The 24,627-nt window shown below is 39.6% G+C and overlaps 2 protein-coding genes across 4 annotated transcripts; both read right to left on the minus strand.

Moving 5' to 3' along the window:
• Window positions 1-2,250: 2,250 nt before the first annotated feature.
• On the minus strand, window positions 2,251-3,194 carry LOC119908484 (mitoregulin-like). Its single transcript, XM_038726192.1, has 2 exons — window positions 2,957-3,194; window positions 2,251-2,600 (listed from the first exon to the last, which is right to left on the minus strand). The coding sequence occupies exon 1, from the start codon at window positions 3,128-3,130 to the stop codon at window positions 2,960-2,962; it is 171 nt and encodes a 56-aa protein (XP_038582120.1). The 5' UTR covers window positions 3,131-3,194; the 3' UTR covers window positions 2,251-2,600; window positions 2,957-2,959.
• Window positions 3,195-4,479: 1,285 nt separating this feature from the next.
• scml4 (Scm polycomb group protein like 4) lies at window positions 4,480-24,608 on the minus strand. 3 transcript variants are annotated; one of them, XM_038726191.1, is made up of 7 exons: window positions 24,235-24,608; window positions 20,000-20,282; window positions 14,555-14,757; window positions 12,577-12,706; window positions 9,999-10,208; window positions 8,798-8,943; window positions 4,480-6,503 (listed from the first exon to the last, which is right to left on the minus strand). In XM_038726191.1, the coding sequence occupies exons 2-7, from the start codon at window positions 20,241-20,243 to the stop codon at window positions 6,378-6,380; spliced, it is 1,059 nt and encodes a 352-aa protein (XP_038582119.1). In that variant the 5' UTR covers window positions 20,244-20,282; window positions 24,235-24,608; the 3' UTR covers window positions 4,480-6,377. The 3 variants fall into 3 exon arrangements, with proteins under 3 accessions (XP_038582119.1, XP_038582118.1, XP_038582117.1); XM_038726190.1 differs by having other exon boundaries at window positions 9,999-10,211; window positions 24,241-24,605; XM_038726189.1 differs by having other exon boundaries at window positions 9,999-10,211; window positions 24,235-24,604.
• Window positions 24,609-24,627: the final 19 nt, after the last annotated feature.

Below are 24,627 nucleotides of genomic sequence, written 5' to 3' on the forward strand. Positions count from 1 at the left end.
CCAATCTTTCACACTGTTTAAATCTAGTCATCGTTTCTCCTCCGTACTCCTCTCTCTTCTCTTCCCTCCATGTTTTGCAGTCACCCTATAGCCAGAGGGCAAAATCACACAACCAGAAAGCCAGTGAGGAAGCTTATTAAACATGACACTCACTGAGCACACTCAATATAGGCGAAGGCCATGGGCTCTGAGGTCTACGTGCCAATTAGGAAAATCTGATCAATCATACCAGTCAATCTGAGCTCTCGCTCACTCTAACTCTCTCTCTCTGTATTTTCCTCCTCTATTTTTGCTTTCTTGCACATATCTAGTCTATTCCCCATCCCTCTCGTCTACTTTGAAAATACTTCCCAGCTATACACACCAGCACTGCTGTTGCACACAATCACGCACAACTTGTTACAAAATAAACAGGGAATAAAAAGTCGCTGTCTACACACACACACACACACACACACACTCCAGCAAGCTATTCATCACAATTTAGCTAGGCATTAGACATTGAGGGACAATAACACCCTGTCTAGAATAGCATCTAAAGCACAAACAGCTACAGACTTCTCCTCCCATGACACTCATATTTCCCCTCCATTTGTCAACACACTCTCTCACACTTTTTAATTCCCAATAAGATATGTCTGTCATCCTTCTTTTTTTCTTTAAAAACTAGGCTATGCCATTCAAGTAAGTTTAAAGAGAACATCAATCACAATCAGCTGAGTATTTGATCTATTTATATATATTTTGTACTTTTTAAAATGTTTTTTCTGAAGTTATACATTTCTTTTTAGCTCTTTTTATTGGTGTTTAAAAAGATATTTATGATCAATGTCATGACACTGCCAGTAGGCAATGGTAAAACTGCACCTCCTGTAATGTTATGTGTAAAAGTTGCCTTAATTTAGTTTTCTTGTTAATGTAACCACTCTATTATAAAAAGTACTGTATCATCTCTTAAAACGTCTACAAAGAAATATGATTTTTGTTTGTTTTTGAGCACTGACAGCTACACCAGCATGCAGAGATTTTGCACTCTTTTCTGTAAATATAGTGAGACGTACAAATTCTACATTGCTAGGGGAGATGGAGCTCAGTAAAGATTTTTTGTATTTGTCTGTCATCTTAACTTCACCTGAGTCCTCTCCACCTTCTTTCTCATCAATCCACTGATGGAGTGCTGTAGGAAAAGTGTCTTCTTAAGGTCTTGTCAAAAGCTTGTTAAGAGGTGGTAATAAGCTTGCTAGACTGGTGATGATGAAAAAGAGAGATCTGCTCACAAGATCTAATTTCAGAGCCAGCGACTAGAATGCTGTAGGCAGACTTGTTTTGTGTGCATAAAGTATTAAAGTGCACTAGCACCACCTATAGACAAGCTGTGTACATATGAACCATCACATTTATCTGAACATCTACAGTAAAAATATGTGTGCACAACTAAACTATATGAGGTTCTATGATATACAAATAATGGATTTTATCATTAAATATCATATGTGCATGAAAGTTGATCCTTTACATTGGAAACAGTAGTTTGACAAAATAATCCGCATCTCACAGTCGGTCAGCAGACAGAGTGAGGTGTGGTTGAAAGCTCATAAAAGCTAGAAATTGGATCTTGAGTTTAAGATTATTTTGTCATAGCACATAGTTTGAGGATGATGATGCATCATAGGTAGAGATTTATTTTTGTTAAATGTACTGTAGCATCTCTCCTCTTAACATTCACACTTGACAGGTGATGTGGTTTAAGACTTTTATTTTTAAAATCACAAAAATACAGTTAATATAGTCTTTGGATTTAGCACTAACTTTGCTGTCCAAGTTGTGATTCTCACTTTCACCCAGCAGATGGCACCACAACTAAGAACAGAACGTGTACAGTAAGTATTATGCTTTTAATATTAATACTTATATTGTATTGGCAGCCAGCCTTGTTCAGGTTCACACTCACCTGTCATCAAGACTAATTGCAGGTGTTTTGTCGGTTTGTATATACAGAGCACAAATATCCTAGGAGCGACCCTCCCCTGTTTGATGCTAAGTGTCAAAATATTTAAGTAACTTAACCCCCTATGAGTTCTGGACATGACTTAAACTCTTTTGGCCATGTGACTGTTGAGTCACCTCAAATGACTGTCAATGATTGGAAGAATGTTTGAGTAAAATGCAATAGTGACAAGAGCCACCATATGAGAGAGCCTGTAACCCCAAAAGCTGTAACCTCAAATAAAATAAAATAAACATAAGAGAGACATTAAAAACACAAACATTTATTTGACCACATATAAAACAGACAGGAACTGAGACATGATGGAATGGGTGGAAAAAACAATGCTGAAGCCAGATCCCAAACTTCTTCCATGATGGTGTCCAAGGGCAGAAAAGAAGCTGCTGTGTGCAAATGATGACTGTATTCCCATATCCCACATTAAATATCAAGTTCAGCCTTGACTTAAAAAGGTGTGGTGGGAAAATGTGGGTAGTGCAAAACACAGGTATGTCATTTCTTCTCCACAGTCACAGACTTGTAGCACATTCCGGATCCAGCAGCTTTACAGAGAAGACCAGCAGCGTTCATCCACACCACACAACCGCAAAACCTGCCAGACAAAGAGGATTACAATTAGAAACTATTCACTACGGGAATGATGACAGAAGCGAATATCGGTTTAATTACCGGTGTAATTATAAGCAATAACGGTGTTCAGAAGCATATCCTCACAAAGACATGCCAAACTTTTGAAGCCTTCATGACAGACTGACTAACAAGTTTCCTATCATTATTGGGCGTAACAAATTATGCTTGTGAGAAACCAGCGTAATTTAGGGCAGCACGTTCAGCTAAAGGCCAACATCCAAGGTTTTTGTCCTAACTCTTTAGAAACAGACAAGTCAAGAAGGCTTAAGTAGGCCTAACTAAGATTTACCCAACGTAGCAAGACAACTTTCACGTTACCATTCAAGATAAATCCAGCTTCTTCTGAGTTTCTGCCAGTTTCTCTTGTAGCCGTTTCTTCCTCCAGTCCAGAAACCTTCTCCTCATTCTGTTAGCCTGCCACCCCGCCAGGAAGCCGGCAGCGAAAGAAACCACGACCGCGACTTGTAGCGTCCTCTCCGAGACTTCTGCCATGTTCACCTCTGGCTGACAGATGCACACATTTGTGTCAGCCGCATGAAAATACTACAGGAAGTGAAACGCTCCTATTCACGCGATATTACAGCAACGTTAATCTCGCACGCTCCAAAATAAAGGTCCGGAAACCCTCTCTAGAAAACCGGGGTGAAGTTAGTTTAATATTCAACATTCGTCGGTTTTCGTGCCTGTTACATTCAATAGGATCGGTGTCAAAATCTCCATTTCTCCCAGTTTTTGGGATATATTGGAGAGCTAATTCAGGCAGAAGTTTCACAGCTGTGATCAATAAAATGAGAATCCCTTAACTCCAATATCAGGGACACAATGCCTGAAATATGTACCTTTTGACATTGTAATTTCAATATCTTGCTCATTTGTGATCAAATCACCTCTCATCTCTCCAGCACATCCTCTCACAACTTTCACACCTGTAAGATTTTGACACCGAGCTATTGAATGTAACAGGCGTGAAAACCGACGAGTGTTGAATATTAAACTAGCTTCACCCCGGTCTTGAGAAAGAATAGGCCTATAATTAATTGAATATATTTTAATATATAGGTTCATAACATTGATTGAACTTAAGGTGCAGAATTTAGTAGGGGCGGTAAGAACATGTCCCTATCAATATCCAGTCCTACTTAATTGTCCCTTGCAATAATTTTGATCAAAACAATGAAATATAGGCTAACCACTGTTGTCAATCTAGTCAATGTATTTGGTACACAAACGGTTAACAGCTCTTGTTTTCTTCTACAAGTACAACGTTTTGCCCCCTCGTATGCCACACAGTGGCTGCCTACCTTTTTCAGACCCTCAGACAGCTGGTAGGTGATTTTCGGGGGGTGAGAGGGGCTGGCGCTATCCGTGGTGCTGGAGACCAGAGAGATTTTTTTTTTGCTTGTTTACCTTTTTACTCTCAGTCCCGCCCTTCTGTCATGACAATAATAGCCTATGCTCTAAACTATATACTATAAATACTCAATAGCCTAATAGGCCTACTATATTGTAGCCTATAGTGCCTGGCTACTCTATTAAATAGTGTCACCTTCGTGATCTAAATAGCAGCTGTAGTCGCAAGAATATCATAGAGACACAGAGCTGCCTGTTGTATGCCTATTCGTATTTAAGTTTGAAAAGATTATGTTTTCCCACCTTGCATGCCACACTGGTTTGGTCTGCTGCCTACCTTTTTTAGGCCCTTGGCGACTTCATTTCTAAAAATCTCCTGTCAGGAGTTGTTTTTAACAACAATGACATGAAGTATCTGCACTAGGAATTAAGACATACAACTTCTAATATAGACTACTACTACTACTAATAATAATAATAATAAGTCGGACTTCGTTGAACAAGAAGGTTTATTTTGTCTGGAAAAAGTATGCTTTAAAAAACATTATATTAAAAAGAAAAGAAAGGTCATTAGGGAGTCAAAATGTATTAAATATGGCTCACAGGTGTGATAAAGATTTGTGGAAATTTCTAGTTTGTGGAAACGGCTCCCAATAGCCCAATAGTCCAAAATACCTTTCCCAATTTATTGGGAAAGGTATTTTGGGAAATAAAATGTGGAAGTTTGATGTAGCCTAAAGCTCCCTAGGGCTCAAGACAATCATGAAATGCAGAATGCATACATAGAGATACATGCTGTACTCACATAAGCCTGTGGCACTGACTTTAACACATTTGAGCGAAACACATAAAACACAAAATATTAAAGTGAGTAACAAGTAATGTACAGTAAGTTCTAAAAAAAGAAAAAAAGCGTTGTATTTAAAAACAAGTTGTACATGTTTGTCATTTACTACATGGGATTGATCATTAATGTGTTTTCCAGTTCTTGTTTTTTTACAGTTCTATATGACAAAACTGAATTAATGCTTGAAACATTTTATTTAATAGTTTTTCACTTTTTTCTATTTGGAGATGAACTACCGCTTTATCATTAGGCAGAATAAAACATGAAGCATTTAAATTCAAAATGAGGAGGTATTGCGTGAGAAGAATGTAAACTGTAGATTTATCAGAGAGTCAGACAGAGATATCGATGAAGTGTATGAGGTGAGAGATTAAGTTGTTAAGTGTTGTGGTTGTAGTGGCAGTAACGGTTTCAGTGAGCACCAAGTTGTACAAGTTTGCTACAAGTTGCTTTCTCTCACACCAGGTTGCAATCCCAAGTGAAACAAACGCCTCACTAGGCAGGTTGCAAAGTGGCCTGCTACTCTACAAGTGCCATGTAACATGATATACATGAAAGACACCCCAATGTCTGTATGTCTCCTTTCCTTCCTGTCATTATGAGCGCTGTGTGATTACATGCGCCTCGGAGTGGTGTAACGCCTCACTGTTGTGCTGTGCTGTGGTTTGTGGTGAAACTAAATGTTCATGTTAGCAAATCACTTTGTTTCACTTTGTGTCGAATACATCACTTGTTTGTTAATGCTGTTATCCGTGTTTTAATATTAAGACAAAGACTTAATACAAAATTAAATGGATTAGAGAAAGGGAAAGTCTCTCCCTCGAGTCAGGATTTCTCACTTATATTAAGAATAATTCCTCTTAATTTGGATTTACTCAAAAGCGGCTGACACAAGCTCAAGGTCAAAGTGAAAAGATTTCAAAACTTGCTGAAGAGTTTGAGAGATCAGTTGTTAGTTACAGTTTGTGTCTAGGAATGATACCTGGGTCAACATTATCATCAGTTTACAACAAAACTAACTAAAAAACTATTATTTTCAAACTGCAGCAGCATTGTACCAAAACCTAAAGACTCGAGGAAAAGCACCATCCACGTTTGTTAAGCTCCCTGTCTCTGTGGGTCGTCTGAGGTGTTGATACGGTGTCTATAATTAAGATCTGCACAAATACATGCTGTTGAGAGTCAGATGTTGTAAGCTGTGTGAAGATTGCAGAGTGGACGTCAATACAGGCCACGCTTCGATATGCAGTAGCTGCCATATGAGTGGAGTCTAACTATTTATAATCTAAAGCCATTCAGATACCCAGTAAACAATGATGGTGATGAAATAATTCCTTCAGCCGCAAATAATCTCAATATGTACAGTCAACATGTCCAATTTGTCAACAAAATGTTGTGCAGATGAAGTAAAAGCCATTAAGTGCACAATCTGGATCCAAAGGCATTCATGATGTATTGCTGATGGTTGAGAAGGTTTGAGAGAATCCGCACTGGTACAGTTTTAGTGAAAGGTGATCAGGGGTTTGGCTCCTCTGCAGTAAATCACAAACGATTCTGTTTAAGCCTGTCAATGTGGTAACAGAGTTTGAGCGCAGGTCCCAGCTTGAGTCCCAGATACTTCATCATCATCTCACTTTTCAGCAAGAGCAGAGCATCTCCGTCTATCTCCTGAAACACATCACAGAACTGTATGACTCAGAGGATACACACTTTTCACCTGTCTGCGCAGATAACTTTATGCATACAATACTTCAATATTTACAACAACGCTTTAAATCCTGCACCTGTAGCATACTAACCACTTCAATAAATAATAAATTAAAGTAAGTCCAAACAAGAAGTTATAAAATTTGAAAATGTAAAATAACAGAACAGCTAAAAGAAAAACGAAGATACTAAAAGCAACAAGTTTTATATATATAATAAAGCCTCATACCAACCCTTTTATCCTGTGCTCAGGCTCAGAGCCTTGTGGCTATGATAAGAAAAGCCTGGTCACTTTAAATATTAATCCACAGACCTGCCTGAGGATGAGAGGCAGCACAGTAGTTTATGGGGACCTTAAGGGCTTATAATATAGCTTGGAGCCAGACCCCTCTATGCTTTAAAAATGCTTTAATAGTCATAATTTGGCTTCCATATCTGATTTACATTCAGGACCGCAGGGATGGATAAATAGAGCCACACTTGTCTCATAACAGATATTTAATTTAAAGTGGACCCTACCTCTTGCAATGGGTTTAACCCCAATGTATGATGGGATGTATGTATTTATCTTTTTAATTTAAAAGGGACTATGTGATGCACCGTACCAGATTATAGCTTTAAGCTAATTTACCAAGACCCTTGGCAGGTCAAAACAAGAGACAGCATGATAACACAATACAAAGGTATACGAAAAAAGAACACACAAGACACGCAATACAAAGCTACACACAATAGCACACAAATCAAATGTAACCAAAAATGTATGCTTGTCAAATAAAGGCAAGTCATGAAGACCATAAAATAGAATTCAAGGTCAGTGAGTACAGAGCTGAGCAGCTTTTAACAGACCTATAGAGCTGCAGCTCTTCACATTGTTAGGCAGGATGATTTGTGGCTTTTGCAGTAAAAGCTGATTGCCCAAATTTGCAACATGGTGAAATGTAGTTTTTAGAGTTTGTTTGTAAATGAACTGTTGGCTGTGTCCAGAGAGAGACCGCTTCAAATGTTTTCCAAGTTGTCCTTTATGTTTTTAACCATGTTTTTAATGTTTCAAATTTCGATCTAGGATCACGGCAAGATATTTAAAATCAGTCCTTTCAACTTTGATGAGAAGATCAGCGTTAAAAGGTTTTAGAAATAAACATACCTTTTGTCTTGTTAACATTTAGACTCAGACATGATTGATCACGTCAACGTGTGATCATTTCCAACTTTCAGCTTTAACATTAAACTGTTGAGGGAGAGTGTTAAAATATAGGCTAAATAAAAGGAGGCCTAACATTGATCCTTGTGGAACACCTATTTTATAGTTCATGTTACTGGACAGTGCGTCACAAACTTGAACACATTGCATGCTGATAGATAAATATGAAGATATCCATGCCAGTTCCAGTGTTTCCCCTATATGCAATCATGACCGCCTACTAAAATTTCCCACGATAATTAAACTATGCGCTACAAATGTTTTCACTCGCACACTGTGGGAGCATGGCACCACTCAATGCTTGGCTTGCTTCCTCTCATCGTTCTATACAAAACATCTACGTGACAGATGCTGTTATAACAGCGTAACTCCTGTAAGGAATCAGGAGGTGCGTAACGAGTGTTTGATTGTCCGAGCGGCAGAAAGTGACGGTGAACGCGAGCGGAGGAAAATATTCTGGCAGTAAATGTACGGTGTTGGTTACAGTGTGTCGGCTTCTCAAGACCAAGAAAAGTCTGTTGTTTCCCCACCTGCTGAAAAAGTGAAGCCTGTTAGTGCTATGTTAGCATCCCCCCTCGTTCAATTATTTTTCAGATGAAAGAGTGGTTGTTAGGAAAAGAAAGGACGGTGGTGACTGGAGGAGCTCAGGTTAGTAAAGCAAATTAGTGATGCAAACTAGTCCTTTTAAGCTAATGAGGAGACGTTTCTTTTTGGATTTTAATGTGCAAATAAAATTCACCTCAGAAGGGAGGTGGTAAACACTGAAGTTTTAAACTTATTATACTCTGATGTGCATCGCATGCTCATGGACACAAGAGCAATACTGCTGAGACATGTTGTGTTGGGGTTTTATATTCAGACAAAAATTTTGCTTCACCTCCACTGCTATAACTCCATCCTAGGGGAAACACTGAGTTCTCAGATGAAGTCCAACTACTCCTCCTTTATTGAGCATTTAATTATAGGATGAATGTAAAGCTCTTTTTAAATAAATGTTTTTACACTATCTGTCGATTTTCATATGCTACAGTATAAAGTACACTTCACTCACATGCTTCCTGAATGCCTCAGCGTGGGGTCCCAGGGCCTGGGGGTCAGCATCTTTGATAAACCGAACAACCTCGTCAACACCCCAGCTGGACGGGTCCTTACCAGCAGGACGCTTGTACTCTCCAGTGTCTGGCATCGGACTGTAAGCTAGGTAGCACAGGAGAACAGGTCAAGATGCTCAAAGGCTTATCATAATGGGGTACCAAATATACAAACAAACAAATAAACAAAACATTGACATTCTTATAATGTCACTTGACAAGAGTTCCACAAAGAACAGTTCAACATTTTGGGAAATACGCAAATTCACTTTCTTGCTGAGAGTTGGACGAGAAGATCAGTACTCTCATATCAGTCCATTTAATATAAAGCTATAGTCAAGAGATAGCTAGCATAGCATAAAGTCTGTAAACAGGGGGGGAAGAGCTCTGTCTGAAGGTAACAAAACAGCACTTCTGAAGCTCATTCGTTAACACGTTGTATCTTGTTTGTTTAATTAGTACAAAAACCAAACTGTTACAAGGTCACTTTGTTGTTTTTTCGGGGTGTTAACTGCAGGACTTCACCTTGGCTGGGCTTTCTGGAACCTTCTCGTTACCATTACTTTGCCAGGCAACCAACAGAGACTCCAGTCACACTCAGTTTGGAAAGCATTAGCATAACTCATGCAAACAAACGGAACCAGCAAAGTCACAGCTCTTCCTGAGATGTCTAGCTAATTTCACAAGTCATAGATATTTCTGAATTCTATTTTATGTTGGAGCAATGTTGTACAATATAAAACCATATTTCCACGAGTTCCCACCTAATTGTTCAAAATGCTCTTTGTATAACTTGGTCAATGAAGAAGCCAAGGGGTTTCCCAGATTAAAGGCTCTGCACACCCACCCACTTTACATTGGGGCAGGGCTAAGATGGAAATTACATGGGACAGACCAATAAGAGTAAGTGTAAGTTATCCAATCTTAACAGGTGCTACTAGAGAGAGAGTGAGATGTCAATCAAGTACATTTGGCACACACCTCCACTGCACTAAAAGGTCTAATCAGGCAAATAAGTGAAAACACCTGTGCAGGTGGACCATGTTAAAGGCACAGGTACAAAGCGGTTTTGCCTTTTAAAGGATGAAAGCAAAATAAACATATAAAGCAAAATTACATTGATATAAACTTGTAATGTGTTGATGGACTTGATGGCCTCACCATTCCTGTTTCCTTCCTGGAAGCTTCCTGGGCTTGACGCTTGTCTGCACAAGCCCATTGGAGTAGAGCAACTGCTGCCACGGAAACCATAGGAGTGCTTTGGTGGGTACTGTGATGTCATGACATTGAAGGCAGAGTCGCTGGGATCTACAGCATAGCGCTTGGAGTCCACTGGTGGGTCACATAGGAAGTCATCAGGCATTGGTGTCTCTGCTGGAGGAGGAACGACAGGAAGTGGCATCATTAAAGGCAAGCCTGTCTTGATGTCTTTTTAGTGTGGCAACGTCAGCAGGTTTTCAATTATCCTGAAATTTATCAACATCTACTACATGGATTGGCACAAAATTTGGACATGGTTCTCAAATTTGGACATGGTGGATGTATCCTAATGACTTTGATGATTCCCTGACTTTTGTCTACCATGAGCTTGTGTCAACAACTATTGCTCAATGAGGATTAATTACTTTGATCACTCTTCATCAGGTCAACATTTCAGTTTGCCCATTACTTATGAATAAACACCTGTAAACCTAATGGCATTCCCATCAGCTTTAGCTGTACTTTGTGTTAAGTGCTAGTTAGCAGATGTTCCTAACACACAGTTGGAAACAAAGATGGTGGACATGGTAAACATCATGTTAGCATTGGATGTTGATGCTAGCATTCAGCTCAAAGCACTACTGTGTAGCCGTATACACCAAAATGGTCAAGTTTATGTTTATTCAACATAAGGTCAGGTTCAGGTTTATGTTTATTCAACATTTAACACTAAGACAACAGCTTTGTACAACAGCTGTACATCAAACATTTGCAAGGATCTTACTATCTGTTTAAATATTTTACTTTGCTTTCAGGCCAATATAACATCTGCAGACTTATGGATATTAGACAGCAGTTAAATTGTTCATGCACTTTAAATTGTGAGTTAAATAAATACATAGGTAAGCTAACTTAAAGCATCTTCAGCCTGTAACTGCTTGGATGTGAAAGGGACAAAATTGTGTCAGTAATTCCTCTGAATCTGCTCCCTTTGGGCCAACCGTTTTTCAGCTTGTCAATAATGTAGATGCCTGCCGGTTATGCCAGAGCTGGGCAGTTATGGATTTACCTGATGACAGATTTATAAGATTGAAATACTCCACTGAGATGATTCTGAATTACCCCTTCTTTGTGCTCACACAAAGGTCAAACGTATTGTATTGTATTCTGAAAAATTAATTATGTGATAAGATCTGCGCATGTGAGTTTGGAGGCTTATATTGACACACACACAGTACAGAACTGCCTGCATATCCGACAGTAAATGCCAAATATTTTTGCACTTGACATATAGTTTAATCATTTAAATTATAACACTATATCCTTGTATATCTACATTAAGAGTCAATAACAGTTTTCTTACATCTTTACATCCTAAAATCTTAAATGTTCTTAAATAAAATGTGTAAATACTATAAATGGTACCAAAATAATAAAAAAGGTAATATATTTTTGTAAAACAAATATGATATAATACAATTTTCAGTATTTGAAAGGAAATGTACACTGCTTAGACACCATACCAAAGATTATCCATGAAAGACAGGGACTATTTTTGAAATACTTCTCCATTCCACTAGAGGAATGATTTACATATGTGTTTGGGTGGCACCACAGGGAGTACACTGGTTTGTAGTGTGTGTATATACAGTGTGTGTGTGTGCACGCTGATGTACGTCTACAGTCTGACATCAAACACTTTTCATGAATTGCAAGAACAAAGAGCACACCGCTGGTCCTTGACACATGATATTCCCATTCCCACCTCAAATACGCTAAAGACTATTTTTAAATATTTGCTTATTCAGAGCAGGACAGACCGTGAGGGGGAAAAAAGGGAGAGGAGAAACAAAATGAAAGCGAGACAGAAAGGATGGCTGTATGAGATGTATTTTCTTTTGTAAAAGATTTAAACATTTTCCCCAGAGCCTAAGCAGGAGAGGAAAGCTAGATGAGAAGACTGAAAGGGAATAAGAACAAACATATTTTTGGGTTATGTTCAAAGGCATGTTTCTTATTTTAAAGTATGTAAACATACACAGTAAACCTATAGACACTAATACTGTGTTTGATTCAACATGCAGCCATGCACAAGAGTGTAATGTTGAACATCTAAACACATATCACAGAGAACAAGTCATATGTGTATTTAGAGAACAAAGGAGAGAGACACCACACACTGACAAGGGTGTATTTTAGCACAGAATTGAGAGCAGTGTAGCAGAGGGTTGAAAACGATCAGATAGAAAAACAAAAGAAAGGAAGGAAGGGCACATTTGATACCACAAAGTCACACCACCAAGTCAAGCTGTGAGCATATAAGTGTAAAAATGAGGACCCCCTTCCTCATTCTCAATGGCCCCTGACATTGTAACTTGAATCAACCCCTTGCTTCTCTAATATCATATCCCTCCTGTTTTATTACCATTACATTTTCTGATTAGGATTTCACTCTCTACAGACCCATCATCATTTATGTTCTAGATAGAGAAGCTTATAAAGGTTATGGTGACAATGTTTTTAACGTGTGTGGTGTTACCTGTTAGGACTTGTGGTGTGGCAGAGTGGGGGACTATAGCAGCATCCTGTGGAAGGGAGCCCATCTCGGGCTCTGGTGTGCTGCTGGGAGGAGAGTTAGCTAATGGGGACATCACCATCCTGGGCTTCAGCTGCACATATTCAAAGGCACACACACACATACATACACACAAATCAATCAATCAAGAAAAACATAAGGATGCAGGCGGCCCCATGTGACAGCAATTCTCATCAGAAAACCAAATACTGACCTTACAGCTAGTGGGGCAAAATATGTAATGTTTGGCCAAACATTACATGTTTTAAGTATTAACTAAAAGTGGGGGTAAATTATTCTAATCAAATACACATCTTTTTTTATCAAATTCAGTGAATATCTCCTCAGGGTCCTTTAGCTGTTCATTCTGTGTGTGTGCACTGAATAAAAATTCAAGGTAACGTTATGTACTCAGCCCTGGCTCTGTAAATGGGAAACAAACAAAGTGGCCTGCACCCCGCAACACAAAACTATTCCAGCCATGTTACAGCCATGATTTGCCCATTGGCATTCAACTTACTTTCTAGTTTGCCAAAATATGCTGTTGTTGTTAGCTATAGTGGCAGGGCAGTTGTGAGTATCACTGTCTGGAGCTGGTGTGCTGCTCTGGGACCATCTCATTATGCTAACCCACAAATTCACTAACATTAGTTACATTACTTGATAATTCTTTCGCGCTCTATCATGGTATTTTTCATGGTGTTCTCCATAATCGCTTACTCCAACTTGAAGGCCTTTTTAGACGAAACGCTAATAAGTTGTGTGAAAATCGTCAAAGTCAATTCTAAAATTCAAGCCCATCTATCTCTACAAGCGTTTCCACACAGAGTCTGAACCTTTCATAGTTTACCGTGAAAGGTTTTTCCGTGGGTGTTTTGATTTCTGCAAATTTTGGATGCGGATAAAAACAAGCCAACCACCACAAAATTTACTTTTGCTCACACAATCAATAGATTTTCTCGGACGTCAGTGTCATAATTACGTTCACACTTCACACAACAAGATGGATATTGATTGCTTGATCCATTTGGTCTCACAACATTGTACCTTGTTTGACAAACAAAATAAAGATCACAAAGAAAAAGGTGCAGAAACCTCCGTGATACCTACATTAACAAAGGAGGATAAATCCACAAAGAGTGCAAAGCAAGAGGAAAGCCAAAAAGCAATGGAAGCATATGAGCTCATTGGCTTTCCTTGAGAAGAAGGTATTATAGTATGATCATTATTAACTGTAAGTCTTGTATTAAATGCCACGAATCACATATAATAAAAATATACAAATGATAAACTCATTTAGACTCAGTCCAGTCATTAATGATGAAAACCAGTGAAATGAAGCTCAGCATGTAGGCCTACACTCATTACAACAACAGTGTCAATGTCAATACCATTACTAATGACAAATGTAATACCAATGCCTACATTTTACAGGTAGCGGTGCCCATACCAGTGATTTAGCCAATAATTAAAGGTATGTAGTTGAGTTTTTAACCACAGTCACATCGTGACTGATAAGACCCAATCAAGAAGCAGCATCGTTTTCAAAATTCTCTGTTTATGCTTGCCCAGGCTGAAATGCATTCCCAGAGTTTTGAAGTTAAAACGTGTTCAAAAGTCTCTGTTTTAGGGGTTTAAAAAAGTCATAGTACTGTGGACACTAGGTCCTCCCAACAAACCTGCAATGCACCAACAAAAGGCACACAAGAAGAGAACTGCTAGCTATGTAAATGTGAACACAAACACTGCAGGTTTTAATATTTTCATTAACTGTGCTACTGATTTACTGTTCGGCCACAAGGAAACTGAATGTAAACATAACATTTATTTACAAGAACATTTAACAGGATGGCTTTAAAAATAGCACTGTTAACAAAATATGCTGGTTAACTCTCACACAAAAGCAAATATTTATAAATAAATAAAATGATGACTGGCTGACCTTAAAGCCCGGTTTCCTGCCTCTCTTCTTCGGGACCTTGAGAGGCAACAGAGGCTCGACGTAGTGACTCTGAAACTCCAGCTTACGAATAGGAGGCCGTCCTCTCTTCCTGCCAGGTACCTTACCCTGGGGGCCCGCTATGAACTGGGGGCCAAGAGCAGGGGTCTGCATCTCTGAGCCGGCAGACAGGGTACTCATCAGACCTGAGAGAGACAGAGCGATGATTAAATGTAATTTCAAAGTAACAGGAAATGGCAGCTTTAAACTGCACGCACCACTGCCTCAGCCTCAAACTGGAACGGAAACTTAGATATATGTGAGACTACCCCCTCCACACACACACACACACACACACACACACACACACACACACACACACACACACAGAAACTAACACACACATAAATTATAGGAAATAGTAGAAACAAAGCCACATAGAGCTTTGTACTCCACCACACCCCTCCCCCTCTCCAACTGCAAAAATTGCAATAAATATCATTACTGCACAGACAGAGACAAAGCCACACACACACACGCGCGCGCACAGACACACAGGAAGTGAAAGCAAAGCACATATACCCACAACACCCACATAATCAAACAATGAATCAAGTGTGCATTCTCTCTCTCTCTCACACACACACGCGCGCACACACGCACACACACACACACACACACACACACACACACACACACATAGCAGTGGTTTCAAATGTTTGTCTTGGTACCATTCATCCACATGGCAATGACTTTCACAATACATCTCTCTCTCGAGACCTATCTCGCAGTCGTTTCATTCATGCAACACAAGCGCTTACCTGACATGGCCTTTGAATCTGAAGCTAAGTGGCCAACGTTCCACCAGTTAGCAGACATATACCTATAATTCTGGTGTTTCTAATAGCTGAGTAATACACAGAACTATAGAACTAATATAGAGAGACAGGCAACAATCCTCTTCTACGATGACAAATACTTTGTTATTACAGAGAGGGGAAATACAGGAACAGAGACAGACAAGAGCACATGAATATGCGTGGTGCCTTCCATCCTCTTCCTCTCAGACTGAATCACATTTTTTTTAAAGCTTCAAAATTTCCACAAAAATTGTTATTCTGAGCATTGCCTACCATGCACACAGCCGTCTGGTGATCGCTGTCTGTGTGATGCTTCACTCCAGCAGCAGGTTTCTGAATATTCCCCTGATGGATCTCCCACAGTCTGCCTCTACTGTTCTCTGCTGCTACGCGCTGTCAAGACACCGGCAACTCTGTGTGCGTCTCTCTCTCTCTCTCTCTCTGTCTTCCTCAATCGCCAACCACCTTCCTCCGAAACAACCCCCGTCTCCCCTCCCCTTCCCTTCTACCCTAACCCCCTTCCTCTGTGTCCCCTTTCAGTCGTCATAGCAACACGCCTCTAACATCCCGCGGCAGCCGGCAGACCTGCTGAGCTCAAAACGATGTCTGTGTGTGTGTGTGTGTGTGTGTGTGTGTGTGGCTGTGTGGGACTGTAATGTAATTACAGTTGCTGCAGCTCAGGGTTTTTCTTTTCCATCTTCAAAAAAGGCTTAGAGCGGGTGACAAGGGATTCAAGCTGTGCAGTGTTTTGTGCAACAAGCGCTCGGGTTACAGTACTGTAATCTGTCCTCGAATTATTTCTGAGGAAATTCAAATGCAAATTTCTGCACAGGAAGCATAAAGTCCATATTTTTCAATTTTAATCACTTTTAAATGCCTGAACCTTTCTTATACAGACAGGCTTTCAGGTAAAGAGATACATTTTCTGTAAACATCAAAAGGTTTGAGCAGAGGCCCTTCAGGATTACTCTGCTGCTTTTGTTTGTGATGAAAGATCATATTGCTGTCAAAGCTCACAGCCTTCCTTTTATAGACTCTCTTTGGCTTCGTGTCAGCTCATGTACGCTGCTTTTGTTTTATCTATAATAAAAAATCTACACGTGGAAAGCAAAGAGACCAGCCAAAGGCAAGGTTGTGTGAGTAGTTTGCCCACTGAGGTGCAGGTATTAAAAAGAGAAGCAGACACCTTATTTGTTATTATTGGCTACAAGTGTTGAGTAAAACTCAGGTTTTTTCCCCCTCACCACCACATATTGATTAGCTGCGCTCAGGTTGCTACGCTGATTTCCGTTCGCGGTCAAAGAAGCCACATAGGGGGGTTTTAACACTCAATCACACTCAGGTTAACCTTTCACAGGGAGGATCAAAGCTGTGCCCTCGCCTGCACGTGCAGCCGCTGCGAGCGTGTAAAGAGATTTGTCGGGAGCCAGCTGTAAAGCGGTCGCTCACAAGTTCTTCTAACACTGAATGTGACAGGCCAGACAAATTGCAGTATTTCATTACTTGGAGCCCATACGTGAGAATAAAAAAGAGACAATAAACAGCAAGGTCAGGACAATAAGGCTATGATACTGCTGGCACATGGTCACACACTTCATCTGCACTGTGTGTGTGTGTGTGTGTGTGTGTATGTGTGAAGGAAGGAAACCGTAAATCATAAAAGTAATTACACAGTGAGATTAATCCTGATCTCCCTCCTCAATCAGTCCTGTCCCATTACGGTGCATCACATTGCAGACAGAGACAGACTGAGAGAGAACAGATAATCATCTTTTACTTAAAAAAATGGATATGAGGTGGGGAAGCCCATTAAAACTTGCTGACAATATGAGCCAACACCATTTTTTTTTGCAGCTAAGGGGATAGATTTGCACCACTGCACCGCACCCTAACACAGTATGTTTGGGGCCGCAGCCTAATTTGTCAATGGCTAATTAAGCAATTAAAGTGATCAGTGAACCCCTACGCCCAATTTATCCTCTAACTAAGGGATGCTGTCTCCTCTTGGAAGCTGAACGTTAGAGAGAAGCATTTGAAAGCTTTTGGAGCCCGCTGTTTTGGGCACAGTAATGCAGCAATGATCAGCAATGATTAGCATAACTTAATCGCCAGCTTCAGGGGATGGAGATTTGTATCTGTTTCACTTATGCAGAGGGGAAACTGCAATGAAGTGAGTTATGCTAATGCCTCGCTAAACTGCACACCTACACGCATATAAACAGACCCTCTAAACACTACCACACACACACACATACACCTCCAAATGAATGCATAAAATAACGCACATTTTAACTAGAAACTACTGTATACACCCTCTCCTGGTTGTAGAATAGATTAGTGTGTGTGTGTGTGTGTGTGTGTGTGTTTTCTAATCAATGTAACAATATAACAAACCCCCTGAATTTATTTACAGCTCAGGCAGGGCGTCACCATGGTAACAGACAGTGAAATCGGATACTGCGCCAGAGTCATGTGATAAGGTGGGTATAAATAAACGCATAAACAACAATGTGTGTATCAAAAAGGCGCGCGCGCACACACACACACACACACACACACAGCCCCTCCTTATCTCCACTGAGCCCCTTCATAACACAACACACTCCAGAAGACAGGGAAGGTGAAGTGTATTGTGCTTTTCATCAGTTATGGGTCAGGGGGGAAAATGGCCATACTTCAATGCCCTCTTCTCACACTTATATACACACACACACACACACACACACACACACACACACACACACACACACACACACACACACACACACACACACACACACACACACACACACACACACACACACTATATGGACGCAACTGAAATTGACTTCTTGAGTTGCTTTAATTTCCCTCTAATGATGTCAGTGTTGTCAAGTAATGTTAATGATGTCAAGTAACTAGTTAAGTAACTAAGTAACTCTCCTGGTCCTACCGAACAGACCGTAACTCTTTATTTATTTATTTTATTTTATTTTTTAATATATTTTAATTTTTCTAACACAAACACAAATACGCTTTAATTACTTTACGCTTTGATTACTTGTTTAATGAAATGTATGGGGTTGATTGTTCTTATGTAGTTTGTATGATGCTTTGGCAATATTGTTGTTACACATTCATGCCAATAAAGCTAATTTGAATTGAATTGAACTAGTTAATAGTAACTAAGTACATTTCCTTAAGTACTACTTAAGTTCAACTTTTAGGTATTTGTATTTTACTTAAGTTTTACTTCATGTACTTTTTACTCCACTGCATTTGTGTGATAGCTGTAGTTACTAAGATATAAAAATAAAATATGGTATATTGTTTTACATAAAACTCACCTTTAATTTTAAACACTTACATAATTATTTATTAATATAAATTATAATATTATAACATTCTGCTCATTATGAGTATATTTTCTAATAATACTTACATACTTTTACCTAAGGTACATTTTGAATGCAGGGCTTTTGCTAGTAAAAGAGTATTTTTACATTGTGAGGTTGCTACTTTTACAAAAAAGATCTGAATAATTCTTCCACCAATGATACAGTTTTTGTTAATTGCTAACAAGCATGGGTCAGTACTGAAGCCACTGTTTTAAAACTCTTCAGTCTGCATTAATCTCACTTTCAAAACTCACACAAACCAGCAAAACACTTCATACATCATACGTCTAAAAAATAAACTCATTCAACCATAACACTGGCAACAACTGATCAACTTAGCATACATTGTAACTTATAACAAACTGACCTAAAAAATACAAACAACAAGGAGAATTACATAAATTATGAATTTATATCTTTGAAGTGTGAAGGATTTTTCACATAAATTAGTATTTAATTATAGAATAAGAATATACTTAAATACTTCACTTCTTTACTTTACTTCACTTTATTGACTGTGCTAGGTAGGTAAGAATAAGTAAGTACTAAGTATATGTAACATGTCATTAATATGTCAGAAATTCAGCAATTAGCTTCAATATCCTTTATTTTTCTACTATATTACATAGTTTACTTGTGAAAAATAAAAAGTTGAAACAAAAAACAAATTCCCAATTGTTTATACAATGGTACCTGAGACACAATGACCACAACCTGTGATAGATGTATCAACCTCCTGAACCAAGCACATTTCCTGCTTTACACTCATTGTAGTTCTGAACCACATTCAAAACACTACCCACAGTAACCTATGCACTTAGATTTAAACATAAAAAATCACATAAATATTCTGCTAGATTTTCTACATATCTCAGTCTGGTTGCTGCAGAAATTCAGGATATTTAAAGCATTTGAAAAATGTGCTGCAAATATACAGTGTTTTACAGGTGGTTGAGTAGTAATGAAAAGAGTTCATGCATTTTGTGTGAAAGCAATAAAAATAATTCACAGTTGGGCCACATACACTTGTGTTTTGCTGACTGTGTGAGGAGTTTTGACAATGTGATTTCAGTTTTGACGAATGCATGTTAGCAATTGAAAGAAATTTTAAAACTGCAATCCCGAATACCAATACCAATTACATTCCAGCAGATACTTGCAGTCTAAACAAACCACCCTTGAAATAAGAGTGTCTAAGAATCAACTCTTACCTTGCACGCAGAAGTCAGGGGCCTGGCTCCTCAGTCTCCGCCCAACTTTCTGTGACTCTGCCTCCAGGTCCACCAGCTGCCAGCAGCCCCGCCCCCGGTCGTCACTGCGATCCAAACGCAGACGAAGGCGTACGCCCTTGCTGAGGACGCCGGGTAACCAGGCAACAGGAGCAGGGGGAGGAAGAGGATGGGTTAGTTTCAGGTGGGAGTCAGGTTTGAAATCCCGGCCTCCTCGCAGCCTCATGCCCTCGTAGCCCTCCAGGGGAAGGCGAGATACATCACACTGAAGAAACAGAATGAAAACAATAATATACATCAAATTATTCATCTGTGAGACAAAGAGCATGTTGGACAGGTCCTTTCAGTCTAAATTCAGCTAATCATCTTTTTCTCATGATGTAGTTCTCCAAAATTTCATTTCCAACATTAATTGTGTCCTCTACAAATTAATTTCAGACCTTTCAATCCTCAGACTCAACAATTAGTGTGGAAACAACAAAAAGGCAGACTGACTGAAGGAAAGATGGAGATGAAAAGGGGGAGAGAGGGAGAGTCGAAGGCGCATTAAAAGAGAAAACAAATGGGTGAGAGGCGGTTGTGTAATTACCAATGTGTGTTCAGAGGTCAAAGAAATAAACTGTGGCTAATGGGAGAATATGGCTTTGCTAATGATAAACGTATTGGGGACAATGTGTCTATTGTGCTGTAAAGTGAATGCAATTTGGTCTCCAGGCTGCTGGATTCACTGATTAACTTTAACTAACTAAGCTTTCAGTCTTTTCTGTATTGGACGGAACAAAGGCGGGTGACGAGGGGAAAGAGGGATGCAGGGAAACTTGTTAGAGCTGATGGAAATGTTCACATTTTCAACCTATTACTGCATGCAGATCTTTTTTTCTGTTTGGTGGTGGTCAGTCCTGCGGTAATTACTGCTCAGAGTTTACCCAGAGCTTTATTTATCACTATCATGCTAAGGGCCAGTAATGTGTGTAAGTTCATAGATTAATTTGCATGCTTGGAGACCACATGAATTCTAAAGCATTCTGTCTCATCACAGAAAGTGTACATAATATATTTGATTGATATGATTAAAAAACAAGACTAAGACTCAGTACAACAACAGTACAACAGTAGCATCAACTTAGGCGCAGCAGTGCTTTGAATCATGCTAACAAAACCATAAATCTCTAAGTAGTGGAATGGCCGACATAATAAAACCTATGTAAATATTCCCAAGGTTCTTTATTTCTATTTCTGAAGTGAGATATCTAGTTCTTCAGATGACTTAGAGTCTTTCACACAAAGTATATATTTTGTGCAAAGTAAAGCAAAAGCCAAAGGTCCATTATCCATATCCACGTCCATATCATTATTTTATTACCTGCCTACTGGCGATATGAATTATTCGCTACAATTAACGCATTAATTATCTACTTTTCATTTGTCAACTAGGTGATACGAGCCTCACTGGAATCAAAAAGTGGAATATTAGTTAACAGCATCCGCAATCTATGTGCATGTGACTCTTGCCAATTGTGCTGCTTTGATCATACGTAAATAAGCTGACAATTTATAATCATAGCTGACTGAAAAAAACAACAAATGTTCCCATTTGAGAAGCAGTGACAATAATGGAATTTTAGTTTTAAAACAGGACTTAAATGATTAATTATCAAAATTGTTGCAGACTTGTTTTTTGTGTCTTGACTTATTGATTCATTGAGTAATCATTTTGGCATTCATAGACAAAATGTCACCTCCAGTTTGTCTGATATAAGAACGCCCTGCACCTTGTACAATATATTTGAGGGTCAAAAGTGGCAGAAAATCAGCATTCCGGTTTCCGCTGCTGCAGCTGTTTATCAGAGTGTAGAAGCTTTCTTATTGTGAAGACTGACAGAAAGCCTCTTTACTTAGTTTTATACAGTCACTATGACAGGACCAATACTGTGTCATCCTGTAAACATTTCTCTCTGCAACCCAGCACTGCTGACCATCTTTTCTTCATTAAAAAATCTTTCTCAAACATTGCCTTACAAGGGGAAAGAGGCTCAAAACAAACTGTGGGATATCCTTGTGGTTCTGCCATAGCTGCAACAACTGTAGGCTCCAGTTCTTCTCTTTCCAAAAGAGCACAGTGCTTCAATAAAAAGAAGTCATCAAGTCAAAACATTTTGTTAAACCCCAAAATGATTGTGTGATTGGGGGAGTGATCTGAACCATCCTGTGATACGAGCAAGAAAGACATATCAGACTGGACTGGACTTGGTCACTGAAATGATTTTCCCGTCGGGAAATGATAACCTTGGTCCCAGGACTTGGTTTTAGCTCTGCTGCCGCCACTCACCATGTTTGATCCAGGGACAAATATATTTAACAGGGGAACAAACAGATAACAAAAAGTTACACCATACACCTTCTGTGCTTTTGTCCACAGAGTTGTGATGTTGTCGGGATAGCCAATATCTTTCTGTGGAAATGCAGTCATTCTGCAAAGTGCAACCATTTATTTGACTTCAAACTGTCGTTTCAGTGGGCATATTTTGCATATTTTACCGCATCCACCACAGCACATATGGCCTCAAGCAAATTTTGTCTGGTTTGAGGGAAGTCAACGGTTAACTGTCAGTATATTTAAATTTGAGCCATTAATTTAGGCCCATTGATAAGAAGACAGGAGAAGTGTGTGTGTGTGTGTGTGAGTGTGTGTTGTAGGGCTGTCCCCGACTAAGGATTTACACAGTCGAATCAGAATCGTCAAGTCTTGCCGACTGATAGTCGAATCATATGTGTTTGTGTGGCGACAATTGAGGGGACAGAGACTGTCATAATTGATGCATGAAAGGTTTAAAAGTTTCTTTCTTTTTACATTTTTATTTACAGCATTATATTTTGAAATTTATATTGTAATAGGCTGTATGGCAACTGGTAGTTGTGTCTAAAATCAGACGTTGAGCCCTCCCATATCGTCAAAATGGTATGGCCCAATCCCAGTGTCCCCCTAAACTCTGAGCCCTGGAGCCTCACAGACTTTACTGACATCGCTTGGAAATTGATAAGGTGCAAGAGGCAGCAAGGGCGCAAAATGCTGTAAACAGGAATGGGACAGCACTTTGCTACATTATCACATAACCTTGAAGACGCTGAAACACATTGCACACTTTGTATGTTTTTGCCTGATTTTTAAGTCTTACAGGCTCTTGCCCTACAGAGTGGCAATGCACTGTCGTTGGTCAAAACAGCATCATTAATCAAAAACTAAAATAAATAGTTGACTAAACTAAGTGTGTAATAAGGTGATTGCATTCCTCTGACTTCATGTGTTCTATCTTAAGAAAAATTTTAGCATCAGCGTTGGTTTCCATGCTTGTTTGTTTAACGTTCTTCTCATTCTTCTTCTTCTTCTTCTTCTTCTCTTATAAGGCAGATTTGCCTGATATTTCTCTTGCTTCTGGGTGTCCCCTGGTAACCCCCGTGTTTCACGTCACAATGAACTGTGGGCAATTCCCTCAGGCAAAGTCTGAAGAAATGCGGACTTACAAAAAGGGCTCAAAATGTCCGCGAGCTTGACTATTCGATAGTGGGACAGCCCTAAACCCTCACGGATTTACCGGGAACACGCCTCAAAGCCTGTGAGTCAGTGAGTGTGGACATTGGGATTGGCCCTGTGATCTTACTTTCTTCACGCCGCTGCGAAGCTTCCACTGTGAGACTGACAGTCGAGTCAGGCTCCGCCCGAAATATTATAGACCCATATGGAGGTCAACCTCCTGAGCCCACTGCTATTTGCCTATCTTAAAAATGTAGGCCTACTTACCTTATGTGCATAACATACTTAAGGATTTATCAGTGGCAATTAGGCTAATTAATGCTCTACCATGACTATAAAAAACACTAACAATAACCTACCACATACAGACATTCATGTGAAATCAAATAGGATGGTTTCTCATATTTATCATTATGATTTATTATTTTGAAAATTGGACAGTAGGCTAAATTAGGCCCTGTAACAGAAACATACAAGTCTGAAGCATCATCATGACACTAGCATGCAGCATATGGCATCTCTATAATTCACTCTACAGACTTCTATAGGGACTGAAGTGAGTTTATGTTGACCTTGTTGTAGGATAGACTAGGTAACTACATATAGTCACTATTAATATTGTCCTAGCAATAATGTTACAAAAATGTTGTTGATGCCTTCAAGTTCGTTTTGTAATAAGACTTACCTATACCTATGTCGACGGGCTCAGCGGCGGGAATCCATTTCCCCCGAGCAGGCTGGCTGCGGCGGTGCGTGGAGCAGCAGAGACGGCAGAAAAACCAGGGGAGACTCGGCTTGGGTCAGTCCGGGTTCCGCGTTTGCAGTCACGGCCGGGAAGCGAGGGAGCACCGCGGGCTGGTCTGGAGTCTGCGGGGCGGGAAGCAAAACAAATTCGCAATTTTGACCTTACCGACGCTGTCCGGAGGTTTGAGAGTTGTAACGTCTTTACTGGTGCAAGTTGGTTGGTGGTGGTTATTGGGTCGTTAATAGGTAAGGTGCTGGTGAGGATAATTTTCCTATCTGGCTTTAATGCTGCATCTCATTTACCTGCACTGGTTCAGCAGACTGAGAGGTAGAG

Source organism: Micropterus salmoides, unplaced genomic scaffold, assembly GCF_014851395.1.
Source record: "Micropterus salmoides isolate LMB-PRFRI ecotype aquatic unplaced genomic scaffold, ASM1485139v1 Ms_hic_scaffold_18, whole genome shotgun sequence".
NCBI classification, from domain to species: domain Eukaryota; kingdom Metazoa; phylum Chordata; class Actinopteri; order Centrarchiformes; family Centrarchidae; genus Micropterus; species Micropterus salmoides.